This window comes from Nasonia vitripennis, chromosome 3 (genome assembly GCF_009193385.2).
Source record: "Nasonia vitripennis strain AsymCx chromosome 3, Nvit_psr_1.1, whole genome shotgun sequence".
Lineage (NCBI taxonomy): Eukaryota > Metazoa > Arthropoda > Insecta > Hymenoptera > Pteromalidae > Nasonia > Nasonia vitripennis.
In genome coordinates, this window is record NC_045759.1 from 3,805,191 (window position 1) to 3,826,485 (window position 21,295).

At 43.7% G+C, this 21,295-nt stretch overlaps 4 protein-coding genes and 1 pseudogene across 7 annotated transcripts; 1 reads left to right on the forward strand and 4 right to left on the reverse strand.

The window, feature by feature from the left end:
* Nucleotides 1-3: 3 nt before the first annotated feature.
* LOC100677918 lies at nucleotides 4-1,183 on the reverse strand (annotated as a pseudogene).
* Nucleotides 1,184-7,608: 6,425 nt separating this feature from the next.
* LOC100677955 lies at nucleotides 7,609-12,793 on the reverse strand. Of its 2 annotated transcripts, none has more exons than XM_031926103.2 (7): nucleotides 12,373-12,793; nucleotides 9,956-10,309; nucleotides 9,236-9,352; nucleotides 8,826-9,133; nucleotides 8,428-8,762; nucleotides 8,101-8,300; nucleotides 7,609-8,031 (listed from the first exon to the last, which is right to left on the reverse strand). In XM_031926103.2, the coding sequence occupies exons 2-7, from the start codon at nucleotides 10,294-10,296 to the stop codon at nucleotides 7,704-7,706; spliced, it is 1,629 nt and encodes a 542-aa protein (XP_031781963.1). In that variant the 5' UTR covers nucleotides 10,297-10,309; nucleotides 12,373-12,793; the 3' UTR covers nucleotides 7,609-7,703. The 2 variants fall into 2 exon arrangements, with proteins under 2 accessions (XP_031781963.1, XP_016840280.1); XM_016984791.3 differs by having other exon boundaries at nucleotides 9,950-10,309.
* A 191-nt stretch (nucleotides 12,794-12,984) lies between these two features.
* LOC103316748 (speckle-type POZ protein B-like) lies at nucleotides 12,985-14,905 on the forward strand. Of its 2 annotated transcripts, XR_004227088.2 has the most exons (3): nucleotides 12,985-13,492; nucleotides 13,577-13,823; nucleotides 13,902-14,905. XR_004227088.2 is itself a non-coding variant. In XM_031926105.2 (2 exons), exon 2 carries the CDS (start codon nucleotides 14,293-14,295, stop codon nucleotides 14,674-14,676), a length of 384 nt encoding a protein of 127 aa, XP_031781965.1. In that variant the 5' UTR covers nucleotides 13,237-13,823; nucleotides 13,902-14,292; the 3' UTR covers nucleotides 14,677-14,905. The 2 variants fall into 2 exon arrangements, 1 of the variants encoding a protein (XP_031781965.1); XM_031926105.2 differs by having other exon boundaries at nucleotides 13,237-13,823.
* Nucleotides 14,770-17,548, reverse strand: LOC103316749 (IQ and ubiquitin-like domain-containing protein). 2 transcript variants are annotated; one of them, XM_008212070.4, is made up of 6 exons: nucleotides 17,022-17,548; nucleotides 16,428-16,655; nucleotides 15,871-16,231; nucleotides 15,665-15,797; nucleotides 15,395-15,595; nucleotides 14,770-15,322 (listed from the first exon to the last, which is right to left on the reverse strand). In XM_008212070.4, the coding sequence occupies exons 1-6, from the start codon at nucleotides 17,516-17,518 to the stop codon at nucleotides 14,907-14,909; spliced, it is 1,836 nt and encodes a 611-aa protein (XP_008210292.1). In that variant the 5' UTR covers nucleotides 17,519-17,548; the 3' UTR covers nucleotides 14,770-14,906. The 2 variants fall into 2 exon arrangements, with proteins under 2 accessions (XP_008210292.1, XP_008210291.1); XM_008212069.4 differs by having other exon boundaries at nucleotides 15,859-16,231.
* On the reverse strand, nucleotides 17,405-21,291 carry Mak10 (MAK10 homolog, amino-acid N-acetyltransferase subunit). The gene is made up of 10 exons (NM_001129612.2): nucleotides 21,236-21,291; nucleotides 20,941-21,002; nucleotides 20,204-20,742; nucleotides 19,929-20,121; nucleotides 19,671-19,852; nucleotides 19,267-19,593; nucleotides 18,793-19,197; nucleotides 18,531-18,704; nucleotides 18,330-18,446; nucleotides 17,405-18,250 (listed from the first exon to the last, which is right to left on the reverse strand). The coding sequence occupies exons 1-10, from the start codon at nucleotides 21,289-21,291 to the stop codon at nucleotides 18,110-18,112; spliced, it is 2,196 nt and encodes a 731-aa protein (NP_001123084.1). The 3' UTR covers nucleotides 17,405-18,109.
* Nucleotides 21,292-21,295: the final 4 nt, after the last annotated feature.

Below are 21,295 nucleotides of genomic sequence, written 5' to 3' on the forward strand. Positions count from 1 at the left end.
TTTTTAGCCATTCATTGACATGATCATAAAGATCAAAAAAATTATGCTAAACGAGACCCATATCAACTCGACAGTCCTAAAAGAATCAAACGTTTCAAATCATTAGGATTTTTTTCCAGAAATATTTCTCACATATATGTTTGATGCAATATAATTCGAATTTAACTTAATCGAGTTGCTGTGCATGTCGCAAGCGTGTCTTATACTTTCGTAAACGTTTCTGTCGTCGACGATTTATTCAAACTATCTGAATGTACAGTTCATCAAAGATAGTAATCTAAAATCGATTTTCATTTACCTTACGATAGCGAATAATTCGCAAGCGTGTTGGATGTTGGCCGCAAACATCGTATCAACTACCATGACGGATACTGTAACGACCATTGTAACTGGGAACCCGAGACAAATAAACATGTGGTAATAGTACTTTTCAATGTCTATGTAGTCGAAATAGTATTGATGGTAAGGTTGGGCCCGAAAGCGGGTCTCATTCCCTAAAGGTACGACTACGTCCATTGCAATCGTTATAAACGGAAGCGCGTAGAACATAACCGTGGCAATTATTGCATAGTATTATTTTTCGTATTCAAAATTTTAGTTGGTACTAATATTTATGATAACAAATAAGATCACCTACGTATAACACAGTGAGCAATCGTGCGAATGCCGAGTGCTCGTTCAAAATTTGGATTTCCTCTTCGTCGATTAGGCTTCTCCAGTCAGCGGCTATTTGCTCATAGATTAATTTTATCTAACAAAAATAAGTGTATAAGCATCGAATGATTCAATTGCGAGTCTCACGAATGAATTTTCGCACACTTACTATGGACTCGAATATGAAACTTGTAGCGTACTTGATCCAAGGGACGAAGAGGTATAGCATGGAGATTATGTTTTCCAATACGTACATCCATTTCTTTTCTTTTCTGTAATGATAGAATCCATCCGCCTCTCTTGAAAATCATACACAAACACATAATACGCAGCATAAACTCAAAAAATAGAACAGCAATATGGGGGTATACTTACTAACGATAGATGAATCAACGTGAACAGTATGAAAGAAAATACTTTTCTTCTCCTCCTCAAACTTGGCCACAAACCATAGATCGTCAGAAGTTTTTTTATTCATACTGTAGTAGGGACTGTCGAATATCGCGAAATCTTTTTCACTCTCAGTCATCGTGTGAAACGTGCGAATCGTGTAAAGAAATGATAAAAATTACTTCTATCACTCGTCAAGATCCTGATAGTTTTGTTAAAATATTTATGATCATTAGATATTCTCCAAGCGTTTATAATCGAGCGTCTATATCCCGCTCAGTAATTATGCCAAACGAAATAATTCGTTTGGCATAATTACTCTATCATTGCGGTATAGTCAGTATAATCTACGCCCAATAGATTTCAATTTAAAATATCCAAGTGTAAATACTGTAGAAATTTTAAACATACGTAATTGTCCAAAGCAAACAAAATTGTTCTCTTCATCACCTATACCCCAAGTGCAAAACCACTTGTGAACGAAGCAGATTAAAACGAAAAGCGGACACACCACACAGTTGGAGATATTTTCTCGAACAAAAAAAGAAAAAAGGACTCGAACATCTGCCGCATCTCTGAATGAAAGCGCCGGAGGGGGTTATAATTACTCGCTGCTTTTCTCTCGTCCTCTCGCGCCGCCGGCCCACTTCCCATCCTTCCTTCCTTCCCTTTATCGTCGCTCCTATTATTCTTTCGGCTGTATGCACTTGTGCCTTATCTCTCGCGCGACTCGAGACTTTTCCTCGACACGCGTCCGACTTTCCTTCTCTCCTCGCGAGCTTTTGTCATGTGCTCTGTATAGTCGAACTATCGCTTGAACCATACTACGCTACACGTTTTCTAATTCGTAATTTTCAATTTTCCAGCTACGTCGTGTACACGAAGGATATGGTCATCGATGATAAAATGAAGAAGAAAAAAAAGAAGAGCGGAATCGAAACGCAAGGGCCATGAATCAAGTATACGACATCCATTACTGTTGGGACGAAGTAAAAATATTTCCTCCTCCGGAGAACAGACGCTGTCCTCTGCGCTATATATACACGTGAGGAATTTTTATAGACGCCAGATGGGCATTGAATAAATTCCACTACTGAGGAATAAATTTACTCGCGAGCGCAGCGAGGATTTCGCTCTCGGCCTGGATGTCAATGTATAAGGCGCGCACGCGGCTTTTATTACCGGTCTCGGCTTTCTAGCAATTTTTTACTCTCGGATTTTTCCACACGAGACTTTTTTTCCCCTTTTTATATACTTAATAAAAGGGGGAATCCCATCAGCGTTCGAGTCAGGTCCAAAAGGTGCGTGGTTATACCTTCTTGCTTCGCAGTTTTCAAAATTTTCACTAAAACCATCATTCGCTCAAAAAATTCTCTTCTCCCACACACGAACGAGCTTTAGTATTATACCGGAGTGTGAATCGGTCATCGTCGGTTCCGGGGCTTCGAGCTTTCCGTACACGGGGCGTTTCACACAGGGGTGTCAATAATCGGGGCTTGATTTATCGGCGGAACGGCTGCTGCACCTGATAATGACGAAAAATCTGTCGACGCTTGCTGCAGGCACTGCACGGCTCGGCTCGACGAGCCGAGACGACGTCGAAGCTCGATCTCTCGGCAGTAGCAGCAACGTGTGTGGCCGATATGACGGAGCGAAGTTTTTGCTGGAACTGCGCGAAGCTGTTGCGGAGACGGAGTGTGAGGTATCGGGGGTCGGCTTTTGCGGTGAAATTGCGTATTTTCTGAAGTGTATTTTCGCCAACACTCGCGCGATAACCAAATACAAGCCAACGACAAGCTAATCAACAAACTATCGGCAATCAGCCCACACATGCAAAACCGGGCAAGCGCTAGCTCCAATCACACGGAAGGTAAAACTCGCCGCAGTCCTCGTCCGCGTCAAACGAGCCCGCGACAACATCGTTCCCCGAACTCGCACGCACACATACGCACGTAAAAGTCTGCCAACGTATAGGTATATACGTCCGTTGCATTACGCGCTCGCACAAACGCCGATAACAGCTGCTGCGTGTGCGTAGCGCGTCAGAGAGTCGGATTAGATCCGCATCGAAATCAATTACAGGAAAGCGCGACGCCTGTGGCCGATCTAATTAGCGATGCCGATGTGTAATTGCTCGCGCACGAGGCAGACGGAGAAATTTATGCGACGTACGCGTGCTATGCTCCTGAATTGTCATTGCGAGTCTGCTGCTGATGAAGATGTCGCGTTTTCGCTTATTACATGGCTTTGACGTTTTTGTCGAGTGTGCAGTGATATGCTTCATTGGAAAAAAGAAAACTTTGACGTGATATTTCAAGGCATTGTTGTTGTGTGCTTTCACTTGGAATTTCACAACTCGGTTTTCGCGCCAACTTTTTTTTGCCCAGAATGCTCTCTCTCTCTCTCTCTCACTCTGTTGTCGTTCAATTATTTCCGCGCGCTTATTTCTCTCTCTTTTTCTTTGCGTTGGGCAAACTATACTTTGGCGCAGCTTCGCGATAACGTTTTCTCGAGCAATACCGAAGAGTATTATATAGAAAAGTGCACTTGGAAACTATTGACCGGGCTTTAATGCCATTAAAAAGTGGCTTCGAAAGCGCAAGCCATTGTTGAGCCAGTTCGAGAAGTTTGCAGCGGACGGCGAAAACGTGGACGGCTCTCGCAGTTTAGAAACATAAAGTGTGATACTGTTTTTTGGCGGTAAGGATGAAGGGATTAAAAATACTGGGATTTAAGGATTTGCTTTAGAAATTTCTTCGTCAAACCGAGGTGAGTTTCAATTGCACTACGACTCGAAGATCTTATTATAAGAGTGCGATAAGAAAACTAACAAAATTATCATCCACAGCGGTGTAAGCTCGCGCGTTATTATTCCCTCTGGAAGTTTGCGGTTGAAAGCCAAATCCGGAAACTAATGTAACACGGAATATGACAACAAGAGCCTTTGGTAAACCCAAATCTGATAAGCAGAATAGCGCCGAAATTCGAGAATCCGAGGAAACGCGATGCATAAGGAATTCGCCGTAAGACGAAACTTGCCTTCCTCGCGTTTAATCCGATGATTCTTCTTGTACGTGTAATTTATTCAAATCCACACACTCTCGAAATCAATTAAACATACTTATTCGACGAGAAGCCATAAAAATTACAAATTCAACAGGGCGTGTAAGCTCGGCGGAATTCCGGACGGCCGATTATAGCCATAAACCGCGTGGGTATCTCCCCAAGGCCAACTTGGCTGAATTGATTTCCGCGCGGGAAACTGTACCGGGCGTAATATAAGGACTCTCAAAGCGGATCGCTCGAGCGGTATCCGTTTTGCGAAACGCTTTAACGGATAGTTCTGTAATTCGGATTATATTCGTTCGAACGCAAGCTCGACATCGATTTTTTTCCTAAATAAATCGGATAAGAATTTACCATTTACACTCTCCGGGGGATCAGCGCTACCGTGAGCTTCGGGATTTTTAAACTGAGCCGATAAAGGTTAATTTGCAATCGCGGCCTCATAATACACTAAATTATGCAGCCAATCGCGCTAATGAATTTCGCTCGATCTTTATCGGTTTGCTCTCGCGGATTTCTTTATCGTTCGCATCGCAAGCTCTGATACGCGCGAATTCGAATTTTGAAAAAGGAAGCTAGCCAGCGATAATCGCGAGATTCCGCATTAAAGCTCGATAATCGATCGGCCGCTGTTTATGCAGTCGCTCGGCTTTACGACTCGTAAAGTCGGATTTTTATCCGGCGAATTATCGAGCCGAGGCTTAACGCGCGTCATTTTCTCCGCTACATTTGGCTTTATGACGCGTATGGAGAGGCTTTAGTGGACGCTCCGGCCGAGCTTATACTACCCCCCTGTAACAACCGGCGAACTCGAGTTTCCGCTGATTCGATCTTCGCTGGGAGATGTGCCCAGGAGTAATTGAGATATCGGATACACAGTGTGTGCAGTCGTGTGGTGTGAATAAAAATCAAACCTCCAGCGGGAAAAGTCGAAAGCTGGAAGAATAACTGGAATAAAGAGTAAGAGAAGCATCGTCTTCGTCAGGCGGATTACGGCGAAAGTAATATCAGAGCGCGAGTCCGCGCGAAAATGTTTCCTCTCTCCCTCTACTTGAGGAGAGTGAACTTGGCGCTCGAAATTCAGATAATTCGAAAGTTCGACGATGGAAAGTTTCGCGGTCCAACTATCTCCCAACACCAACTTCTCACTGTCCCGTGAGCCGCGAGGAGAGCATAATCTAAAGTTAAAGAGACGCCGCATCAATCTTTGCTGCAGCTACTGCGGAGAGAACGGAGAGGGAGAGATAAAGCGACGGGGAACGAGAGAAAGGGCTCGAAGTAGAAATTAAAATTGGGACAGGCTACGGTTGTTGGTTTTTTCTTCTTCTTTTTTAATTACAGAGCTTCAGCTCAAAAGTAAAGCATTTTCCACAAAAAAAACGAAATGAGTAACAAGACAAAGCGACTCGTGCTTTGTCAACTCGAAAGTTTCGCGCGGCTGTAAATGAACTCGCCGGCCGAGTTCTTAAATCGATTTAACTTTACCGTTTGTCTCGCGGATTATTGAGATCCGGCGATAATTAAAGCTAGAAGTGTATACCTATACACGTATATTCGTGAGGTGAAATATTTATGGCTTTAGATAGCGATGAATTTTCCGCTTTTATTCGATTCTCTGCCAGTCATCAACAGCAACTATCACGTCTAGCCAGCTGACAAGCACTTGAATCTACGTTCTTTTCGCAGGCTTTTGTGCGACTTTGATCTATCCGCGCGAGTCTATTGTGCAGCTTTGTCTGTAACGCGGAGCTTTACGATGTCAGGTGTACGTTTTGAAGGATCGAGAACTGTTGCGCTTCGTCGTGCGCGGCATTCTCTCTCCCTCTGCTATATATTTTTGTACGAAAAAGCTTGAAATTCCAATTAAAAGTTGCATCCCCGCGGGTAAATTCAAAAACGCATCACACTCGACCGCATATCGCGCAACTCGGTTCTTCGATCAAAAAGAGCTTATCTTCGCAAGCACGCATGGAAAGCCCTCGGCAAAACTTGGAAAATCCGCGTCTCTCCATGCCTATAGGAAAACTTTTTCCCAATCGAGGGCGCATAAGTCAGCCCGCGCGGAAAAATATTTTTCCGCGCCGGGTAACTTTATCACTATCCGCGAAGTGTGCGGGGCTTTATATACATCCTCTCTCACTCGCGAGGAATCATTTTTTCTCTCTTACTCTCCTGGTGCAATCGTCGTCGTCGTCGTCGTCGTCGTCGACCACCCCCCGAATACTGACAAGTTTCACTTCGTCTTCTCGGGACTTTTGTCTCCCCGGCGGGATTTTCGCCGGAGGAAAAGAATCGCAGAGCGGTGGAGAGTAATGCGAAGGTGAGAGAAGAGACGTGAGAGTAGATTCGTAGTCGGGTATGAAAATTGCTGGACGATAGGATGGAATTGCTTGGAAAAAATATTTTCTAGGAGTGAATTGATTAAAAGAAAAGATTTTTCGCCTAAGCTATTATTAAAGCATTGCCTTAAGGAAGCAAAAGCACCCTATACTCGAAAAGCTCACTAGCCAGCCTATTGTCATTTGCATTTAAAGCGAGGGACCGTCTCTACTCGACACTGATATATCCCCGTCTGTATCGGCCTTAGGATCGGACTTATTTATGGCTCTTTGCAAACGGTCGAAATAAGAAGCGCAAGCTCGAGCTTTAATCGAGGCGCGGGAAAAATAAACTAGGCCAGTCGTGTGCGACTCTGATGCAGCTGCAGAAAAAAGAGAGACCCTTCAATGACTCATGGGCATTCAGATAGGGTGATGCACTTAAATAAAATATAACGATGATTTTCTTTAAGAAAGTACATTATTTCACGTTCGTCTGATTTATCAAAATCCTTGCAACCAATAGCACTGCAAGTTCACCAAAAAGCTTCAAAGCATTCCGCGCCAAACAAGCCGCAAAAGCTCGTCGCCAAATCGCAATTATACATTCGCAAGCTTCCTCTCCCCGAGCAGACCGCAGCCCCGATCAAAGAAGAAAGTCCCCGTGAATCGAAAGAGAAGGAGAAGGGGAGAAAGAGAGACGATTACACGGCTGCGCGACGATCGCGCTTTGAAAGGCTCTTTTTGCGGCGAGCGCGCCGGTAGCCTTTTTCTCTCGCTCCTCCGCTAGCGAAGCCTTCTTTTTTAATTAAAGGCTTTTTTTGCGCGTTTGGCGAATATATACACACTGACCGCGGCTTGCGGTGTAATTGGCCGAGTACAGCGAGGTTTTTGCAAAGCTTTTTTTTTCTTTTCGAACTGTTTGCTTCCTTAGATTTACAAGTCAAAGGTTGTCGCATTGTGAACGCATAACGTTAATTCGGATATTTTTCAATTAGGTATAATCCTACAATTTTTTAATAATTTTAATTTTGAATTCTGAATTCTGGTTAATCCAATAGCAGCTCTCTTTGTCAAAGGACCATAATTAAATTTTTTCTCGGATCAAGCTAATTGAAATTCTACGAAAAAACACCGCTTCCAATTCAGAGCTTAAATTATACCGATGCAGGTAAAATAATTTAAACTTTTCAAATAGCGCCAAATGCGCGTTGCTTTATTCAACGATAGCTCTACGAACATCGCACGATAACAAAAAAGCAAACTTCTATACTTTCACAACGACAGGCCGGAAACGCTGGGCTTGGCCAGCGCCTCGAAGTACAGCCTCGCCTGTAGGTTCATCCGACGAAACTTGCGCCTCAGCTCGACGTCGTAGGCGTCGTCCTCCCGAGCCAGAGCCTCGTGCATACGAGCCTCCCTTCTGGTAGTCAGTAACGTGTTCCAGGGTGACCAGGCGAGACTGGGCTCGAGTCGCACCAGGCGCAACTGCTCCAGATCCTGGCACTCCGAGATCGCCGAGCGACCGTGCCAAATGTCGTTGACCAAGTAGCCGATCGACTTCGGGCCCATAGCAAAGGCTAAGCTGCTGGCGCCGTCAGGTCTGTGAATACGTTTGATCGTTTGTATTACATTTCGATCCAGTAAATAATCGTGAGAAAAAATTCGTTACCTGGAAGCTTCGCTGCGCCGCAACTCCTTGAGCATTCTCTCGTAGATCTCGGCGCAATGAGCGGTTGCTTCGGTGCGCCTCGTCCTTAGCGCGGCGCAATCGACGCACGTCCTCGAGAGCCTCTCCCGGTGATCGACTTCGAACGCCTCCAGCCTCTTGAGTCGGCCGCACGAGGGGCAGAGCCGCGTTCTACTCGAGCACTTTGCGGTGCGTTTGAGTTTGATCATTAGTGCGTTTTTTTACAGCATTCATAGCTCTGTCTACATAGTCTTTTGAGCTTCGTCTTTTTGTGCGAAAATCTCTTAAACAAACTAACAATTTACACACCTTCACGGAATAGTCGTGTCTGAGAGCAGCCCGAGCCAGTCGCAGAAAGCCGAGTTTGATGCGACTCCTCAGGTGCTCGAGTCTCTGCGGTTCGGCCCTCGAGGACAGCAGGAACAGTTCCTGATCGATGAGGTTCTCCAGGCTCGAGGAAGCGGGGCAGGTGTGCTGCGAGGCGATTTTCTTCAGATTAAACAGCAGCTCGATTCGCTCGAACTCGTCCTCCTCGGCATCGTCCTCGTCGAGAAGGAGGCGATCGTAGATCTCGCGGAACTCGCGAGCCCGCTGCACGCTCAGGGTCTCCACGCGCACTTTGCTTCGGTTTAACTTTTCCGGGCCTAAAATTAATTTTCTATGTGAGAAACAGAGAGTTAAGACCTATTGTATCAGACTCTACTTACCTCCTAGATCAACGGGCTTGGAAAGCTCGTCGAGAAACCTGGCCCTGGTCCTCTCGCTCCTTCTCCTGGAGACGTCGCTTCTGGCGGTATCGATGGCCCTGAGGATCTCGATCTCGCGCTCGAGTCTGTCCGACTGAGCGGCGCGTCTCGCCGACGAGTTCTCTCGATCGTCTCCGGGGTGGGTCTCGAGAATCTTCGACTCCTCGGCGCAGCCCCAGCGATCCAGGAGGTTCCGCAGCAGCGACAAGTCGCCTGGGCCACGATCTTGAGGACCTACGATGTGGAACTCGCCGAGGGAACGCGATGTGCTATCGTGGGGAAATTTTGAAAAAATAAATAAAGCATGAACAACTGATCGCGTTCCAATTTCTCGGCTGCTCTAAACAATATTCAAAAATTGTCTTCCTTACGAGCGATAATCCGGCGAGTCGTCGTCGAAAGCAGATCGATCCTCGTCAAGGTCGTTGATGCCGTCTTCCTTCGCCTCGTCCTCCTCGGCGACGCTCGACTGGTAGCTCCGATGTTTCCTACAAATATTCGCGGGTTATTCGCTCGTCGCCAAATGAAAAATTCAATCGTCGCTCGATATTTTTATAATCAAGCGCGACTCGCACTCGTGCGTACGGTCGATGCGAAGAAGATTGCCTTTCTTTCGAAAAATTCACCTCGAGCCAGCAAAAAGTGAGCTGCCGATATCGTGTGACGCGAGAAAAAAAAGCTGCAGCGGCAGCTATTCTCTCGATGTGCGTATCGTCGCATCTAAATTGGCTCTAGCAAGAGTCCGCGCGCGCGCGAGAGAGAGAGAGAGAGAGATACAGGCGAAGAGGGTTATGGTATCGCGCGCTTGTGGTCAGACCCTTATCGCCGATAGCCGATCGAGTGCCTGTGTGTATGCGAGTTTGGTTCCGAAGGCGATGCGGCGTTAGTATAGGGGAAGAGGCTTTTATCGACTCTAACCGGAAATTTGTCCGAGATTGTGCGGTTGACCGATGTCGATCTGCGGTGAATTAGCCAAGCGGCTGATTAGAGATAGCCGGCGATGCATCGTGCTATTGCCGCGGTCTGTTGCTCGTAGGATAATCGGTCTAGCTGTGGCTGACGGCAGAGTGACCTGTACTACTTACCCGTACCTGTAAAACCTCTGGATCTTAACGGCGGCGTCGCGTCTCATCTCGAGTTCCTCCTCACTTCTAGCCACAACGATCCTCTCGCCAACTTCGGGAAAAGCCTCCGGAACGACCTGGACTGCTCGTTCGACACCTCCACCCACGCAGACGGCCTGAGAGCGTCGATCGACCCAGGCTGACGTCTGCACCGGTCGGTTGACCAATCTCCGACGTTTGCCGTGAAGAAGCTCCACCGGAGTCTGGGAACAGGCGTCGTGGTACTCCAGGTCGCGGGCGACGTCCCGCCAACCGCCCAGAAACGGCTTCGGCGAGGTTCTGTCCTCGATCTCCACTACCAGGACCATCGTGGTATGGAAGCTGTTGATCGTGTCTTTGTAAATTTTTCAAAATATAATATAAAAGCTCTTCACAAAAGCAATAGTACACGACACGGGAGTCTCAAGGCACCTATATGCACAGCTGTGTCTGGCGCGCGAAGTAATTATGCGCACGAGTAAAGCCGAGAACGTATACGTACACAAGGCTGTGCGGTTAAACGAGAAGAAAGGTTTGAAGAACGACGGAATGCGGCGAAGGTTTTCGAGGAATTTTCTCGTACGGCTTTAATGAATAAGAGCGACGAATTTCGAAATACCACAGATGTATAGCGCGTCATTGCAAAGTTTAATTATTCGCGTCGAACTACACGATTGTTTAAACAATTTCTCTCTAGCGCGTGGGTGAGGAATTTAATTTAGAAAAACTCGCGCGCTCGCGCGCGACAACAGCCTTATTCTCGCGTGTCATAAAGACGGGGTACGTGCGTGTAAGGACGCATTAGAATTTAAAATGAGGGCGAAAAAAAGAAAAGCGACTGCACCGCGCGACACGGGGAGAGAAATGAAACGACGATCCGCCGGCGAAACTAATTAGAATATAACCCGGGATTTTAAGTGGCCGCTTTATCGTATTTGCATGAGACTTTTTCCTCCTATATATACCTATACGATATATCAATTTTCGCGTTTTAACGCGTCGTATATTCACTTCGACGATTAGAGCAAATAAAGTCCTCCGGCCGGAATAACGAACAAAATCCTCGAGCAATTAAATATAACCGACCATTCGAAAAACGCCCGCCACGCGTCGTTAGCCGATTTCTGTTCTTCCGCGACGATGTCGCGTCGTTAACGACGAAAATAGCGCGTAAGCTTTCGTTAGACGCGAAAATTGTACAAAGTTGCGATTTCGAATTTCTCATCCCAAAATTAATTAAATTCTTTAAAAAGTTAAAATTCACACCCTTTCATAGATGCACAGTCAAGCACAAAGAAAAATTCATCAGACTCGCAAGCTCAATCACACTCCGCATTAATATTTTAAAAGCCATAAAAACAAACTTAAAAAAATCTCCAAAATCCGCCCGCTAACTTTTTACGCTTCAACGATCAAAACCATCAAAAAAGTAATCGACAAAACCGGACGCCCTAAACCTTCCGTTCCGCTTTATACACTCCCTCCTACTTACCTCGGAGTTATTAATTCCGCACCGCAACGGAATAGACCAGCTTAAATATAGGCAAACGTTAGCACGGGGGATATTAAAGTTCGCCGGGAGAGAGGCCCCCGCGCTTTTATTGTTTGAATTAAAATTCATCGCCCGGAGAAATAAGGATGTACACTCTTGGTAAATTGGAGAGCTTTTGCGCGGGAAAATTTTGAATAAATTAGAAACGTACTTCTATATTGTACTCCCGATTCGAGATCATCGAGCTGACGATTTTCCGAGTTCGTTTTTACTGTCTACATCTTCGTTTATCGGTATTACAAAAAAAGAATTATCGAAAGCGATCAAACGCATCAATCACCGTCGGCTCGAGTGCGAGAACGTAAACACCCTCGAAAAATCGCAACAACAATGTCGCGCGCGAAGAGGTTAAAAAAAGGACACTTGTCCCAGTTGCTCCGCAGCAGCAAGTCCCGACGCTCCGTTTTTTCAAAATTATTATATCGCCCGCCTCGCGGCATACTCTCTCTCTCTCTCTCTCTCTCGCTCCCTCGGGTAATCTCCGTTAATGGAGAGTCGCGCGCGAGAGCTGACGCGTGACAGGCGCGAATTATCATCCCTCATAATTATTCACCGCGTGCGTAGACTCGCTCTCTTTGCCGCGAGATGTTTCCCGCGCAGACACGAGGCGCGTCGGGAAGGATAGCCTTACACGCCAATCTCGCTGAATTTAAGCGTTATTGCGCGGCTGAAAATTTTCGCCCCGATTATTTATCGTCTGCAGGGCTGCTTTTTTGACGGATGATTGCGCGAACGAGTATACCAGAGAGACGTCTGATGATACTTGTTTGACAGGGAACTTTCATCGTGATCCAAAAAAAAGTATAATATATGATTCACAGCAATGAAGATTAAAGTAATCGTGCGAACATACCTTTACTTTAATTCGAGAAAAAAAGGTCGACCACAGCCAAGGCGCGAAAACTCACTCAAATATCCCGCGACGAGCTTTCATCGAAAGCTCCCTGCAGTAGCCAATAGTCTCTCTCTCTCACTCTTGATCCCTAACGAGCGAACATAATTCAATTTATCGCGATAAGCGATAGAGTACAAAGCTTTTTTCCTCTCTCGCTCGGTTGAATTATCACAGGCGGCCACTGCACTGTAATACACTGAGCGACGAAAATGAAAAGCCCGCGATGCGGTCGAGACCGGTTGCCAGCGACGACGACGTACTCGCTTGGTCGATCATATATAGTCGAAGTGGAGTCGCTCGATCTTGTTGGCCTTGGTGAGGGAAGTTCTTTCAGATTATTTTTCAAAGCCGTTATGCTGCCGTGGGTGGCATTTTGAATGACGTTATTGAATATGGATAATTATTATCGTTTGGCAATAAACTATAGTGATTCATGTCTATGTGCAGAATTATGATAGAATAAAATTTTGCGTATAATTTTGACTGAGTAATAAATCTAAAATAAGCAAACTGCCGCGTCGACTCATTAGGCGTCTTTGTTTCAGGCGCGAGAACTTAGATAAATTACCGACTGCTGCGTAATGTTTTACGCTGCCATTTCCTGAAGCGAGAATGAAATATAAACAAATTTAATGTATACAAAGGATACCTCTGATTCATCGGCTATTCGGCTTCATTCTACTATGCACACGTATAGAGACCCTCTCACATACTCACACGCTCTAATTCTTACCATATACCTTTGGAGAAAAACCACAATCATACAAACATTTATTATTATTCTACTCTATAATAAAAAAAAAACTCGGCAATTAGTCGAGCAGCAGATTCTTCGTCATTCCTACAGTTATCTACAGTTACCGAGCGCAAAGTCAGCAAAAAATGTAAACAAACCAAACCGTGCGTGCTGCGCCGTGTTTTGAGTTTTACAAACAGTTGCCGGTTGCGCAGTGTGATCCGGTGTTCTGCACTTTTAGTCTTGAGAATTGACTCTTCAGAGCATTGCGTTTACAACTCGCTTAAAACATCAGTTAATTCGCATATATACGAGTTTTCAGGCTTGAAAGTCATAAAGCGAGTAAGTCTTTTAACCTATAAGTTTACACGAATTCCACAAGTTGGCCGCAGTTACAAACACAAACGACTGAGATTTTTTTAACAGAAAAAGAAGATGATATAAGAATTGGTTCAGTCGTTACTTCCTTAGAATTCCCGAGATGTACCCGTCACCAACACCCGTCGGTCAATTCAACCACGACAGATCAACGTTCGTTTATATCAATGGAACATCCCGAACTTCAGCAGCTACATGAACAAGAAGGCTACTTTAAACTCGCCAATACTCAACACTTGCTACAACTTGAAAGGCTTCAGGCACCAGTTGCACATGCAGCTGCAGCTCTACACGTGTAAGTCAGGACGAAAACTTTGACTCTCCCAACGCTTCTGTATAATATTACAGCGATTTTCTTTTCCAAACCTCATAGGCGTAGGCGAGATAGTTTTCATAAATAGCTTCTACAACGCGAAAATCCCGATCACCGCGGCCTGTGGCATCCTAGACAACCGCGGAGTAGTGGTGCAGAAGATACATGGACGCGTACATCGCTTTCATCAAGTGGAACTTCCTGACGGATCCGGCGAACGGATTACTCGACGACGACACCCTGACTATCTGGTGCAAGTTCAAAGCAGGATCGACGGATAATCCGATCGCCGTCGAAGGTGACGCGAGAAACAACAAGAACAATAGCCTTCGTCTCGACGAGTTTGACGAGTTTGACGAAGGCCATTGTTGACGTTAGCTTCGAAATCGCGGACAAAATCATTACGGGCCACAAGTGTATACTCGCCAAGAAAAGTCCCGTCTTCGCGGCTATGTTCCAGTCGCAGATGAAAGAAACTCAGGAGAACAAGGTATTCATCGAGGACATCGAGCACGACGTCTTCGTCGAGATGCTGCGCTTCATCTACTCGGGGAAGGTGCGCCATCTCGACCGCATCGCCAAGAAACTTCTGGCCACCGCTGACAGGTATCTGCTGGAGAATCTGAAGAAGCTCTGCGAAATCGAGCTGTGCAAACAACTGTGTGTCGAGAACGCACCGGAGATCTTGGAGCTGGCCGATAAACTTCGCGCGGAGACGCTTAAGAACAGCGCGATCAAGTATATCGTCGGTAATAAGAAGATTATTGTCGATAGACCCGAGTTTCGCGCACTGACGCACAAACTCATTTACGAGGTCTGCAAGGCTATGGTCTGACGAGTGAAAAGTATTTTTTATCAACGTTACGATAAGTTCAATTAATCGTGCACGAGAGAATTAATCTTTCGTTGTTTATAAATTAGTATGTTATTTATCATTGCATGTCCACTTTTTAATTTTTCATACTATACATTACTATAATTTTTATAGTTTATATGTTTTTACGTTCGATGTATCGAGACGAATTTTAATCTACAATAAAGAAGTTTGAAAAAATTCAATCAAATTCACGATTCAATATTGGACACGATAACCTTCTTCTCGACAGTCCAGAGACCGAACTTCATGCGAGCGGTGCAATGAGCAGCCTCGACTATTTTCTGCAACGGCTTCGAGTAAACCATCTTCTCGCCTAGTCTCCGATGAACTTCAGCTTCGTCCTCTGTTAGCAGCAGGCAATTCCAAGGACTCCAGGGCTCTTCAACTCGATAACGAGGCAGTCGTAACTTCCGCGTCTCGGATTCGCCGCTTAGAACCGATCGTCCATGCCAGATGTCTTGCACCAGGTGTCGCAGGTCGGATGGACTCAGGACGTCGATTATGGGGTCCACAACCGGCTCGGATTCTCGGATTTCGGAAAGAAGGTGGATAAAAGGCTTCAGATCCACAGAACTGCGGACGTTTGTACGAAGACGGACGCAGGCTGTGCCGGAAGAGAATCGTTTTGAGCGTTTTTTTTTTTTTATATAAAACTTAAAGCCTCTACGAATGATACCTTTACACTTATTGATCTGTTGTCTCCTAACAGTTACAGGAAATTTTCCCTGCGGAAGAAGCTTCCGGCAGCTCGTACAGAACATTCGGTCTTTCTCCATGGGCAGTCGAAACTCGTAATCGTGAATCTCAATGGGTTCGATTCCATCCACGCTCTTGCACGTGCAATTGTGGGAAGTCTTCACAAACTGCAAAAATGCTCCTACAATAAAGACCAGCAATGCATTCTCTTACTCGTATACGTGGATCGATTTATATTAACAAAAATTACCGACTATCCTCTTTCTCAAGTAATCCAATTTATCGTGCATTACGTTCTTAGCGGTCATAATGATCTCTTGATCCAGCAGATCCCGAAAAGAGCTTGCATCTTTGCAAACGTGATTTTCTATGGCACTTCTAGCCTAAAAGGACAATCTTCTGCAGTCGAAAAGCAATTAATTAATCAATAGCTTCGAATGCAACCTGCAGCAAAACCTCCATCCTCTCCTCTCCTGCGTCTCTGTCCAGCATCCGGTACATTTCCCACAGTTCTCTCGCCGCTTGGTTCCTCAGTCCGAGCATCTCGACGCTTCTACCACGACGATCGAGCCATCGTTTTGGTTTACAGTGAAATGCGAGAAACTTTGCTCTGTCACTGCCGCGATTTCGTCGCAGCTCTGCGGCCAGGTAGGCGCGACGACGGACCTCCAGGAGTCTAAGGTTGCGGGAACGCGGTGAACAGGACTGGTCGTCCAGTTTAGGAAGATCGACGGTGTCGATGTGGTGCAATAAGGCGTCTAGGTCAGTTAGAGTCCTGGGATGGTTTAGGGCGAGACAGTCCGAAGCCTCGAGTTCTCTAAAGTTAAAATGTATATTGGTTAAAACTTAACTATTTTAAAATCTAAATACAACCAATGAAGGATCATGAACAAAATTAATCGAAGTTACAGAATTTACAAAGCAAGTTTTATTTATTTTTGCAATAGCTCGCTATGACCTGCAAAGCATCAAAGAACCAACCCCCCTCGGTAAGCGCATATCTCGTATAGTACCTTCTGTTTTGCACCTTCTCCTCACGCAGTCTCTCGCATTCTTCGCGCATCTCTCGATAAGCCTTTGCGCAGTTTCGCACGAGTTTCAAAATCCTGTAGGCTCTGTAGCACCTTTGAATCTTCCTCGCTTTGCCGTCGAAATCCAGCCTTAGCCTCATCTCCTCGTAAGTCTCGTACGAGCCGACGCTCACGTACTTGTCGGATACGCTCGGAATGTAACAATCTCGGCTACAACGATTTCAATTTGATAATCACCTCAAAGTTTTGTAATAGGTTTTTATTGAAAAACTTACAATGAAACGTTATGATAATAATTTGATATGAGCAACGCAGATTTTAACTTTTCTATCGCAACAAATCGTACTTCATTCAATGCCGCCGCAAAACTCGCGCGAGTATATTATGTGTACACAATAAATAAAACCATACGTTCGTTAGTCATCTCGTAACTTGCGCTACCGCGAAAACTCATATATACGCTTACATACAATCGCTACGGCATATGCTATATAGAGTTCACATTGTTATTTTCGTATATTTTTGTTAATCATTTACAAATATATAGTTTGATCGCATTCGGGTGTGTTCTCTCACCGCCACATCTGTGTGGCACTGTCGCAATTCGACTGGCACTGCTTGTCCTCTGACAGGATGGTCTGCACTTTTCGGCTGCAGGTTCGCTCCAACGGCAGTCGCTTGGGCGCCGGTCCCGTTTGCGAGTCGGCATTTAGATACTCCAATCCCGTAGCCGGATCTCTCCATCCGCCCAATCGTGGTTTTCTCATCAAGCTTCTTTCCACCGTGACCAACATTTTGTAACCATTAATTTCTCCTTGTAATGATTGAAGCGTGAATGTATCTGTGCCGTATACTGATATATGATGACATTTTATAAAAGAAAAAAAGTCTTTTGTTAACCTTCGCGAGAAAACTTTGGCAGTAATGGAGAGAAACAAAATAGAGTCTCGTTGACCGACTTCCGGTGACAAGTGCGTTTTTATTTGATTATAACGAATGAACAATATAGCTCGAGATCTTGCTTTCTTGTCACTGATTTGATGTAGTACGATGCATTGTTTTTGTATTTTCATTTTTCAAAGTTATGTATATCTACTATTACGCGATGATTATGCTTTTGTACATCGTCAATTAATTTAGCGCAAACATAAACAACACACAAGAACGTAAACTCCATTTAATTGACGAGCCGAATACAGCTCGGGAGAGAAAAATAAAATTTGTACATCTCGTGAAATATTCTCGATAAAAGAAACGCTTACGACCTCGGTCGCTATTTTCTTTCTCGTTCAGCCGACATTATAACTACAATGCCTAGTTATACTTATATATTTACAAACTTAGTCTTTTAAAGAAAATTAAACATTCGAGTTAAAGTCTTTCGAGACACGTCTCTTAACACTCGACTAACTAAACCTTAAATTAACAATGAATGTTATCACTTGTTATGTTTAGATTGTCAAAATTGTTAGGTGGGGTTACGCGCAATGTACAGCAAAAAGTTGGGTGGATCTCGAAGAAAACCGTTATTAATGCTCCGGGGAAGACGAACTCGAATCGGAAAATCACGTCAGCTTTTCGTTACCATTATACTTCTCATTTAACTATAATAAATAGTGATGACGCGCACGTTAAAAAATAGTATTGCCACGAAGAGAAGCTGATTAAGTAAGCTTTATAATAGGGAAGTGCGGATGACACTTAAAGTCGAAAACTGGCGGCTCCTTGGAATCTATTTTGTGGCCTCCATTTAAAAGTTTCAGCACAATGAAATTAGTTTTAACAACTTTCAACAAATCGTTTATCTGGGAACAGAAGAAAAACATTTTACTATGGTCCTCCGCAATATTAATGCGTTTCTAAAATTATGCATATGATTGTCACCTCGTTTACAGTGTTCGGATTTAATGGATTCAACTCTAACGCGCGATCCAACATATTTTTAGCTTGATGAAAATGTCGACAACCATCAAAGTATTGAGATGCACTAGTGTTTTTCTCCTGAAATAAAAGAACATTATTTTTATTTTAATCAATATTTATTCTTTTAATAAAATAACTACGATTTATGTAAAATGAACTTACACTCGATCTGCTCGTTTGAGCGTTTGTCATCTCTATGAACTTTTTATAGGGTACTGGCGGTGGCGTAATCAGAGAAGAAAAGGGTAGCAGCCGATGTTCGTATCGAACCCGCTCACAGTCAAATTGACTCTCTGGTAATGGTATCCTACCGTCCATACGGAAACCCACCAGTGCCTAAAGAAGATTAATTCGTTAGTATACTAATCAGAAGTTTTGCAAAAATGAAAAATCCTTTCATAATATGAATCTAGCTGCGTGTCACCTTGTAAAAGCCACCGCAAATATTTTGCATTGCTTGATACATCAATATTTCTAGATGGAACGGCCGAAGCGTTGCTTTCTTTTTCTTGTTCTTCGCGCTCTTTTTACTGCTTCGACCTTTCTGATTAATTGCTCTCGATTCGTTCTGCATATCCTGTTCCATTATAAATGAATCCGCTCTCGTTATGGCAGAGACAAGCCAACCATATAGGAACTCGTAAAGGTACCAAAATATGTAATGGTATTCATGAACTGAATAGAGTTCAAGTTCAAAGCCACTCAACAAGTACATAACCATAACACGCAAAGTGTGATACAAAATCCAAGTTCCAAAACACGCTAAATGCGGCCTGGGTGTATCACTTTTCAAAGATAATGCATGCATATAACTGTCAACTCGTTCAGCCTAAAATATTTATATTATAAGTTTATAAAATCACGAAAAAGCATAAATCGCCGACGATTCCTGCATTACCTCGTCTTGCAAAGCTGCAAAGTTGTCAAACAAATAAGCTAATCTGTCTCTTTGCCGAGCCCTATTATGGCCAGTAGTCTGTAACAGAGTACTGAAAAAGTTGGCACAATGTGCTAAAAAGTTATCAACGCACTCCTTGGCTTGATGACTCTGTAACAAAGTACTTCTCGGCATTAAAGCAGGTGGTGCAATGAAATTTCTAGCAGCATCCTTTAATAGATCCGCAAAATTATCAGTAACGAAGACGCGATTGAACAGATAAACAATTTGCAGCATCGACCTTGATAGAATGCACGGACTTTGACGTGAGAATTCGAGAAAGAAGTCCTGAAAAATAGCAAATAAATATATTCATGAATTTAAAAGGTTGTTTATTGAATACAAAAAATATGAACAATCATTACCAGTGCACCGTGAAAACTGGTATAACTCGTGATTTTCGTGACGGTTTTAAATCGATTTATAAGCTCGTCCATGTATTCCAGGGCTTCTATTCTCGGCTTTATTTTGGTGTACCTTGGAAATGTCGGTGGCAGTAGTCTTTGGTTGATCATGGGATCAAAACCCATAACATTTGGATGGTTTGCTGCAAAAAAAAAATAAAACAAGGAGCATAAATTACAGAAGTAACTGTAAACTTTTCGCTACGTATCATCACTTACTTATTTCATCAGCCTTGGCTCCTCTATTTACTGTTTTTATCATAACTTGAATCATGTCAGAACAATTGGATAGAAAACGCTGACAACCAGTCAAGTTTTGTGTCAACTGCTCTTTTCTTCCCATTAACGTTAAAACTTGATAAAACATTTTCGTGAATCTAATTCTAGCATAAAGAGCTAATCCATCATTATACTAAATAAGGAATAAAATAAATTAATGTAAACAGCAAATAAATGGATAAGAGAGGTTAGTTTTGTTAAATTATTAATTATACCTCTCTTTCTTTTTCATCATCAACAGGTTTTATTCTACTTTTCCTGTGCAACTCTTCTTCAACTTCTCTTAACATGGAAATGGTTGTTTGTTCTGTGATATCAGCCTGAAGCTTATAGCCACCATACATAACGCTCTGGAAGTCCTCCTCTTCGTATACAGAAGCTTTGACTATGCATTCTCTAATCTCCTCAATGATTTTATAAACAGCATAACAAAATGTCTGCAAAGTCTTGTCAATAATTTGATCCGGTTGATGCAAATATAAATTAGTAAAAACTGTCTGTGCTAAGCTGTGACCCTCCAGCCATGAAACTATGCAAGCATACGTTGAATCGATAATCCCAATGATTTCTGCAGGTGTCAAGCCATCCAACTTGATCACCCCTGTACTTGCTGCCTGTGCAAAAGTGTATGGCTTGTTATTACCCCTATTGCACAGCATTCCAGCATCCATTTTTGGATCCATCATCTCTATGGCAGCCATCGCATCAAATAGTCCAAAGAGCTCATCGTGCAGCAGTTCTCCAAGCTCCAACTCTTTAGATTTGAAAATAAAAGTAAGTTAATTTATGACTAATCAAAAATGCGAATCAGAAATCCAACTCTATGAATAACAAATGAAAAATACCATGTATTTTAGCACAAAAAAAAACTGAACTGTAAACATCAATACTGGCACTATTCAAGTGTGTAACAGATACATAAATAACGGCAACTCCAAAATTAAAAACTTGCCTGTGATAGCTTCGAAGAACTCCTGCGTGATATCCACCCAGTTATAAAAATCTTGTTCAAGCCTGAAACAAAGTAAACACATCAACTTCTGCCAAGTGCAAATTTAAAGGGCGCAATTGCACACTGTCACGCTCAAAATCAGTTCTGAAAAGCAAAAGTTATGAACATCAGGACAGGTTATTCCTAACACACCCCGACCGTTTCGAGAAGTGCCAAAAACTTTATGCTGGATAGTAGAATAATCTATGAACGCGCAGCAACAATATGGTTAATGTTAATTTATCGCGAGACTTACGTTTCCTTCTCATCGTTCATTTCTATCGAGCTCTGATCTTCCATTAACCTCGCCATTTTT